This window comes from Hemicordylus capensis, chromosome 1 (genome assembly GCF_027244095.1).
Source record: "Hemicordylus capensis ecotype Gifberg chromosome 1, rHemCap1.1.pri, whole genome shotgun sequence".
In the NCBI taxonomy this organism is placed as follows: domain Eukaryota; kingdom Metazoa; phylum Chordata; class Lepidosauria; order Squamata; family Cordylidae; genus Hemicordylus; species Hemicordylus capensis.
This window is the reverse complement of record NC_069657.1, coordinates 403,402,641-403,411,461: the sequence shown is the minus strand read 5'-3', so window position 1 is coordinate 403,411,461 and position 8,821 is coordinate 403,402,641. Positions and strand designations below refer to the sequence as shown.

Sequence of the window (8,821 nt, the reverse complement as noted above, 5' to 3'; positions counted from 1 at the left end):
AGATCTCAATCCATCCTCAGCATCACAAATTCCTCCACTTCCAGATAGGACTGAACACATACCAGTTCAAAGCCCTGCCATTTGGACTTGCTTTTGCTCTCTGTGTTTTCACCAAATGTATGACTATTGTCATACCATACCTTCAAGAGAGAGATATGTTTGCAATTACCATTCAGCAAAGATAATCAAAACAATGCTGGTCCTTAATGACCTCAGCAACCTCAGTGTTACCCAACACGAGACTGAGGATGTGCATTCTCCAGTGGTGGTTCATTGACCACTTCAATCTACAATCAGATCTCCAGTCAAAAGCTCTGCTTCTGCTGAAGTCCATTTGGGCATCTTCCAGATGGTGGACCCTTCAAAGACACCTGGAGAGGGGAACTCCTTTTGATTCTCGCCTCTCACTCAGGACTATCACCTTGGAGGCTGAGTGGGGAGCTGACTTCTCTTCCCTAGAGCTCAGGGAACTTTGATCCCATTCCAAGGCAGCCCATTACATCAATTACCTGGAACTCCTTGCAATCTTAAAAGCCCTGAAGGGATTTCTGCCTCACATTCGCCGCTGCCAGGTATAGATCCAGACGGACAATACCATTGTGAAGGTTTATGTGAACAGGCAGGGAAGGACAGGCTACAGATCTCTCTTGGTCCTAGTCCTCCAATTGTGGGAATGGGCTTTCTTCCATAGAATGGAGCTCTCCGTGATACACATCCAGGGGCATGGAAATGTGCTCAGAGACACCTTTAGCAGGAGGACTGCAGATTCTCACGATTGGCAGATTGACAGGGACTGCTTACAGGGTCTTTTTCATCGTTGAGGCACTCTAGGGGTGGACCTCTTCACCTCACAGGACAATCACCAATGTCCTCGCTTTTGCACCAGGGAAGGCAAAGGGAAAGACTCCTTTGCCCTTGACTGGAGCACCTGGCTCCTCTACAGGTTTCCACCCATTCCTCTTCTTCCAAGAATAATACAAAAGATAAGGCGAGAACCCTTACAGGTCTTGGATGGAGCACATTATTCCTATCGTGTTGTGTTCACTGGTTCTCTGCTTGCCTGGGGGTATTTCAAGGTCTTAGTTATTTCCTTTAAAGCCATGAATGGGTTATACATCTCTCTATGGATCCTAGATATCTCTAGAATTATATATCTCCCATATAATTCTACATTCTTTTTACGATTGTCAGAAAAGGCTTGGATCTGGACGGCAAGATCTGCTGAAGTTTGCCTTGGTGAGCATACAAGATAGGATGGTTTTTAGGGCAGCTGCCAGATTTTGGAACTTCTTCCCCCTGGAAGTTGTTCCCTTTTAGCCTTAATATTGCATTTATTGCTATCTTTCTTTATTATATTTTTAAGTGTGTTAGCAACTTTGAGGTCTCGAGGCAAAAAAAGATTCTAAAGTTACTTCCCAATTGTGGACCTCGCTTCACTATGTGATTCACCAAAGGAAGAGCCTATCTTTTGCAAGTTGTATCAATAACTTGTTTTTACTGCAATTTGGTGGATTGGGCTTGCTTGATACTTTAATGATTTCAGTCTGCCTTGAAATATTCAGCCATAAGAAATCCTCAAGCTTATCTGTAATGCAGACTGAAGTCTGCCAATACACTGGAATGGTCCAGGTCACATAGTATATACTAACAGTTGTAAGGTGGCTGAAGAATGCTTTGCTAAATGATTTTGCTAAATGATTTTGCAGTACTTTAAAGTGCAAAAGCCCTCTTCTATTAAAGTCCGATGTTGCTCAGTCTGGGGTGGGATGGGGAGAACTACAAATCCTAACTTATTAGTTATGAACTTCTGGAGACAAAGACATTTTTTGTACTGTATAGCATGAACCTAGAGCACCTGATGTTTGAGGCAAAAGAACAAAAGAGAACATTTATAGGAGTCTGACATGACTTTTGAAGGGAAAACGACAACATAATATTACCTGGTTTTAACTAGCTCCATCTACAGGTCACTATCTGCAATTGTGTTTGAGGGAACCTGGAAGTGCAACAATGATGTGTGTAGTTGAGTGAACTCTCTGTAATCACCTAGTGTACATGTTCAAAAATACATGTACGTAAGATTGTACTGTGTGACAACACATTATTTCCTATACCTAAGTGTTTTCTCTGTAGGAAGCCCATAATACATGTAGCAGCTCTGTGAGCTTCTTGGCTGAAGCAGGAGTTTGGACTTCATCTCTTCAATTTATTGGTTTTTTCAAAATACCATTAATGAAAAGAAAAGTACTAGGTTTCTTAATGTTTATTGTACAAAACCAACCTTTCTGTACATACAGTTTGTAAATACATGGTTTTCACCGCTATATACAAGGGAAAGACAAGTTTAATGTATCTTGATGCACAATACCCACACATTCACGCCTAGTGGGGAGACAGTTTTTGGACAATGCTTAGGATTCGGTAAAAGGTGTTTTAAAATAGTGAGCAACTATTTCAGCTGCTGGCCATTTCGGCAAAAGTCTTCTACAGTGTAGTGATTGCTGTGCCTTGGTCCTTCACTTCCCAAAGTCACCATCTGCATTTTAATAGCCATATTTTGCATTCAGATGAGTTCTGCCATCACCACTTTGACCTGGTTCAACAAAGAGGAAAAGTGATGTATGTACTTCTTCCCACATCAAGAAGAGAAAATGTATCTACAGAGAAACAAGTGAACAGGTAGCAAGACACAGTCGCCTACTTAGGCTTTGCATACTGCAAAACTAGTTTCCTGTTAATAAGTACTTATTCACAGTGTGGAAGTGAAGCAAGCACAGTGCAAAAACCTTCCTGACACAGGGCCTCTACGGAGCCCAGTATTCGAGCTAGGCTACAGGTCAGACCGCTGAAAGTTTCTTTTCAAAGAAGCTTGCTGGACATCATCTAGATATGATTGTTCCATATTGAATGAACCAGGTATGGTTCATTCAATATAAAACAATCACACCTAGATGATGTCCAGAGTGTACAGAGTTATCTGACAAAGGTTCTGCAGTTAGGGAATTTTAAGGATCAGTAACTTGTTAATTCATTTATTCATCAAGATTTCTACACCACTTTTGTGAAGTATCCAAAGTGGATACTTATGTATCCAACATAAAAGCTTAAAGAATAGAACAGGAAGAAAGAGTTAAATTGGCAGCTTTAGAATCCCAAGGGTGTTTATTGAGAATGGTGCTATTAAACCATTTGTAATTGCATCTGAACTGGTTGATGATCCAAAAAAGAATCATGAGTTGTGATGGGACAACTTCCGATAATGCTAACTCAAAACCACTTCACACATTATATGTTTGGTGTACTCTTACAACGTTTGAAAACATACATCTTAAAACTATATAAGTATGAATGAGGTAAACATATGTATACTACAGACACACTCATTTGATTCAAAACCAGGCCTGAAGTCAGACTAATAAAGGACGGCAATTGCCTTAGTTACCCTGATCAACTATCTACCTTGGGTGGTAAGGGGCGGGTGGGGGGGGGGAATGACCTCATTGATGCTCTTGGCCCTTGTGGCTGCTTTTGATACTAGGGATGTGCACGGAACCAGTTTGGAGGCCCTCTATGGGCCTTTGAACTGGTTCAAATGCCGGCGGTTCGGCTGGTTCAAAGGCTGGGGGCATACCTTTAAGGGTGGGGGAGGGTGCCTTTACCTCTCCCGCCGCATTTCCCCTGCTAGCGCTCCATTCAAAAAGTGTCCATCGGGACAGCAGCATACCTCCCTGCCGCCCTGGTATCCTCTAGGGACGTGCATGGACCTGTACGGCATTATATTCTTAGCATGCCAAACAGGTTCAGAACCCCCGCGTTCAAACCGGTTTGAATGCACGGGGTGTGTGTGTGTGGTATTAGATGGGGGTGGGTGAACTCCTCCCCCACCGTGGTCCCCCCTCCAGCGCTCTGTGTATAAATAGTCCAGTGGGACGGCACTGTATTTACATGGTGTATAAATCGTCTGTGCACACGCATGGCACTTCCAGTCAGTGATAACAACAGGGTGTCGAGGTACACCGCTGCCCTGCTGGACTACTGATACACAGAGCGCCAGAGGGGGAAGCGCAGTGCAGGGGGGAGGGAGGATTGCACCTTCCCCCTTCCTTAAAGCCACCCCTGCCCCACCATCGGCTCAAAGGGAGCTGGTTCCATGCACATCCCTAGTGTCCTCTTTGGACGGAAGTGATTGGCGTGTGCATGTTCACCGGGTACGTCTGGCCAATGAGGAGACCAGGGCAGAAGGGAGGTATGCTGTCGCCCCAACGGGCACTTTTTGAATGGAGTGCTGGCAGGGGAAATGCGGTGGGAAAGGTAAAGGCACTGTCTCCCATCCTTAAAAAGGTATGCCACCCCCTCAAAGCTCCCCCCGCCAGTTCCGTGCACATCCCTATTTGATAGCAGTGGCTATGATTCCCATCTGGTATGCTTAGCTAGGAGAGGAGTTGGAAGGACTGTTTCACCATGGTTCTACTCTTGCCTGTCGGGTAGATCAGAGGTGGTGGTGTCTGGGGAGGGAGGGCAAGGATGGAGACTGTTACTCTATTTTGTAGGATTGGATGTACTGAAAGCTGCAAGGTTCAATCTCATATCCCATCCCTTTTTTATATCTTCATGAGCCAATGGGGAGAGACCACTTGGAGGTTTGGGTGGTATTGGATGTGAGCTCTTGAAGGGTGCTCTCTGTCACTCTTAGGAACATAGGAAACTGCCATATACTGAGTCAGACCATTGGTCTATCTAGCTCAGTATTGTCTTCACAGACTGGCAGTGACTTCTCCAAGGTTGCAGGCAGGAATCTCTCTCAGCCCTCTCTTGGAGAAGCCAGGGAGGGAACTTTGAAACCTTCTGCTCTTCCCAGAGCGGCTTCATCCCCTGAGGGGAATATCTTGCAGTGCTCACACATCAAGTCTCCCATTCAGATGCAACCAGGGCAGACCCTGCTTAGCTATGGGGACAAGTCATGCTTGCTACCACAAGACCAGCTCTCCTCTCTGTTGCTGCCTTTGTTCTTTGGCACAGTGTGCAGTAATGCTGCTGCGGCCAAAGGTAAAGCATACTTTGAACCAAATGGTAATCCAGTGTGGCGGAGGAAAGTCATGTGAGATAAAGAGCTAGGGAGGAGGGGTTAGGAGAAGGGAGACATCGCTGGGGAGGCAGCAGTAGTAGTATCATAGAGGAGAGTTCTGGGATCTGGATGACAAAGCCATGCTTTATTCAGACAGCCCAAGCTTAGATTCTTACTTTGCAAAAAAAAATTTCCCATCTGTTATAAGCTGCCTGAATATACTTGGGTAACTTGTAGCTGAACATAGGACCACTCCCAATAACAGTTTGTTTGTTCTGTTTCAAGTAGGTGGGATTAGAAAGTGAATGTTACAGTAGTAGCCAGGCCAGACTATACTGTACCATACGGAAAGTTACATTTCATCTCTAGGTTCCCATTAAGAGCACACACACACACAACTCAGCAAAACAGGTCCACTAGTTCCCATGGACTTAAAGCATATCAGATCAGTTTTGATAAAGGAGACTAAGGACAACACATTACCTTCAGGTGGCATCCACACACAGTAGTCGGGGTCATTTTCTGGATATTTTGAGGACAGTGTTTGTTGAACCTACAGGATAGAATTAAATTATTTAGACAGTGAGACAAAAAGACAGACAGACACTAAAAGAATAAAAGAGTCCCTTCATAACTGGTGAGTATCAGGCACAAGTGAATAAGCCAAAGGCAATGACAGTGATTAGAGAGTCCTAAACTAACTACTCCCCATCAAGTCCACACAATTTACAGAGACAGCATTAGGCCAGTTCACATGAAATTCCAAACTATGGAATTAATGTGAGCAAGCCTTGTGTGCACTGCTTCTTCCTCTTGTGTTCTCTGATTCTCTACCTGACTTCCTGGTTCATGGTAAACTATAGTCTGCTGTTCCAAATCTAGGGAAGTTACGGTTTGGGGAAGCCATAGCTTGCAAGAAAATTAAACTGAGAGCAGTCCTTAGCAACATATTTATGCAAGTGTATAGGGTTTTTGGAGGGAAGGGAGAAAAGTGAAAATTGTTCTCCCCGACTGCTGTGCAATGTGTCATCGTTTCTGGTGACTTCTTTAAGCAGCTCTAACATTCCTGACACAGCAGCACAGCTGAGAACTGTGTCTTGTATAGCAGCTGTAGGCTACAAGACCAGCTTGACACAATGAAGACATGACTGTCAATATATTTTCTCTCTACATAAGCATGGTATACTGTAAGTCAGTGATTCCCAGCCAGGGGTATGTGTCTCTCTAGGGGTACTTGAAGGGCTCCTAGGGGGTCCACAGAGCCCTCCTGCTTCCCCACAGCACTGCTGCATTACTGCCTGAGGATCAGAGGATTGTCTGCCTGAAGCAGCTGAGACCTCCACAATGTGTTCTCCGCAGGAGGGGAAGTGGGTTGTGTTGGGGAGAATCAGGCAACATTCCTATCTCCCTCTCTGCTCCCAAATGATTAGCTATATACTGAGGCTCAGCCCATTCCTCCCTTAACCTAACTGACAGGGTCAGCAGCCAGGGAAATGCTGTCGCTGAGCATCAGCCACAGCATCACTAAAAGTTTCTAGGGCGGGTACCTAAGCTGCAGCTTTGCAAGAGAAGGGGCAGGCTTGTTTTAAAAGTTCGGGAAACCGGCTGTAAGCCGTGGAGAGTGTATTCCCATTTATTTGCTTTAGTTCTCAGAACTCACCTTGCTCCCACCATGAGCTCTCTTGTTCTTGGGTTCCTCTGCAGGCTTTTCACATCCTACTTCAGATGCTTGGAAAAAAGAACAATCACCAGTAAGTCATTTTCTTACTCATTATTTAGGAAAACCAGTTAAATGAATGTGCACCGTGAGGAAGTGACCGGTAAAGAAGCTGTTTCATGAAAGCTTGTAAGCTCCCCTGTCCCCAACCACATGGAGGGTTTACATCCAAAGTGTACACATGCCAGAAATGTAGTGCGAGAAGGAGGCAGTACTGCCACACTGTCTTTTACTCTCTCAGAACCAATGCTTTAAAGGTACCGAAATTGGCTGTGCACTACTGAATGAAGCATCACTATTTCCTCTCCAAAACACACACACACACACACACACACACACACACACACACACACACACACTTACACTTCTATACACATCGATTAAAGGCATATTTACATCTCATCTATTCTTCTTAGTTTTGCAATCAAGTTCTATTTTTGAATGAAAAGGATCTAAAGTGTTTAAACAGAATCAGCATTAAACATAAAATCCCTCCCCCCGTTTGTCTAAAATTCAAAGAAACATAGGAAGCTGCCTTATACCGAATCAGTCCACTGGTTCATCTAGCACAGTATTGTCTACAAAGACTGGCAGTAGCTTTCCAAGGTTCCAAGAAGCCTTGGAAAATCCTATCTAGAGATGCCAGAGATTGAACCTGGACCTTTTGCATGCAAAGCATATGCTATGGCCCCATCTCCAAATATAAAGGAGGGAACTGACTTTGCCTTGTTCTTTAAAGAATTTGTTTAGAGATGTGAAGGAATGAGACCTGAACGTTGTGTGTGTGTGTGTGTGTGTGTGTGTGTGTGTATGTATACACACACACACACACACACACACACGTATATATTTTATTTTATTTTATTTACTACATTTCTATACCACCTTTCTGCCTTGACAAAGGCACTCAAAGTGGTTTACAATATTAAAAGGTGTGCCTTGGAATGTGTGTTCCAGCGCCCAGCTGATTGGTTGGGTAGCAGATGGGCCTAATTGGCTGAGGTGCACCCAGGAGGATTGGTTGCCGCGGCAGCGGCAGGCCTGGACACAGAGGCCAGCGGCAGGTCCTGCCCAGCCGTGGAGGCAAGGCCCAGGAGCGGGGGGGGAGTGGGGGGGAGCAGAAGTGGCAGTGGGGAGGAGAGGTGGCTGGGCCTGGAAGTGGAGACTGGGGCAGAAGGTGGTTGGGAAGAGGTAACTGCTGGCCCCAAAGAGCGCACAGATGCTCTGTGCGGGGTTGGCTAGTACTATTTAATTTTCAGAGGGAAAGGGGAGTTTGAATCAATTTGCTATATTTTTTTTTAAATAAAGGGAACGTGAGTTTGTTTTGATTGGTTTGTTTGGAAAGTCTGGAGAGAAAAGGGTGAATAAAAGGAAGCTTGACGGCGGCAGAGAAGTCAGGAGGAGCAAGGAGTAAGAGTCAGAGAGACATCTCAGAGACAGGAGCAGAGCTGGAACCATGAAGAGACAAGCAGACTGCAGAAGAAAGCTGACCAGGGGCAGTCAGAGGCAGAGAGCTTGAAATCGCTGAGCTGGAATCACTGCAGCATAGCAGAGGCAGAAACTACTAGGTTGTAGTAGTCAAGAAGCCAGGTCTACTGCGGGGAAAGAGGGAAGCTTTGGGATAAGCTATTCTTTGCACTACTTTGAGACTGTTTCTGGGCCTAGTTTGCATAGGCTATTGGACTTCGCTATTTCAATGCTTTTCTTGTACTTTTGCGCAACTGAACATTTTTTCTATTTTTACTCAATATTACTGCACTATTATAAAACTAAGAAGATTTTGAACCAAGTAAAACTTTTCCCTGTTTTCTGGAACTGTTTCAATAGTGTCTCTATTAATTTTTCTATCCCATGCCTACTTGCCTAAATGGCCTTTTTGAAAAGCTAAGGGACTTAGGCTTCATTGCCTAAGAGGCTTCATTGCTAAGGGGTGGGGGTGGGGGATAGAACCAGTCAAAAGAATTCTAGCTGGAGGAGTCAGTTGTTTATGTGCAGGGCCCACTGAGATTGTACTCTACACAATAGCATTTTACCAAAAG

The 8,821-nt window shown here is 44.7% G+C and overlaps 1 protein-coding gene and 1 long non-coding RNA gene across 2 annotated transcripts in view; one reads left to right on the top strand and one right to left on the bottom strand.

Annotated features, from left to right (window-relative positions):
• Nucleotides 1-2,248: 2,248 nt before the first annotated feature.
• Nucleotides 2,249-8,821, bottom strand: part of SLC4A1AP (solute carrier family 4 member 1 adaptor protein) — a 28,095-nt gene continuing 21,522 nt past the window's right edge. The window contains exons 11-13 of the mRNA XM_053305811.1: nt 6,726-6,793; nt 5,549-5,618; nt 2,249-2,593 (exon numbers count right to left, since the gene is read on the bottom strand). Coding sequence (XP_053161786.1) covers nt 2,544-2,593; nt 5,549-5,618; nt 6,726-6,793 — 188 coding nt within the window. The 3' untranslated portion in view covers nt 2,249-2,543. The remainder of the gene's footprint in view (nt 2,594-5,548; nt 5,619-6,725; nt 6,794-8,821) is intronic.
• Nucleotides 5,758-8,597, top strand: LOC128349507 (uncharacterized). Its single transcript, XR_008318836.1, has 2 exons — nt 5,758-6,816; nt 8,091-8,597. It is a non-coding gene; the product is annotated as an uncharacterized LOC128349507 (long non-coding RNA).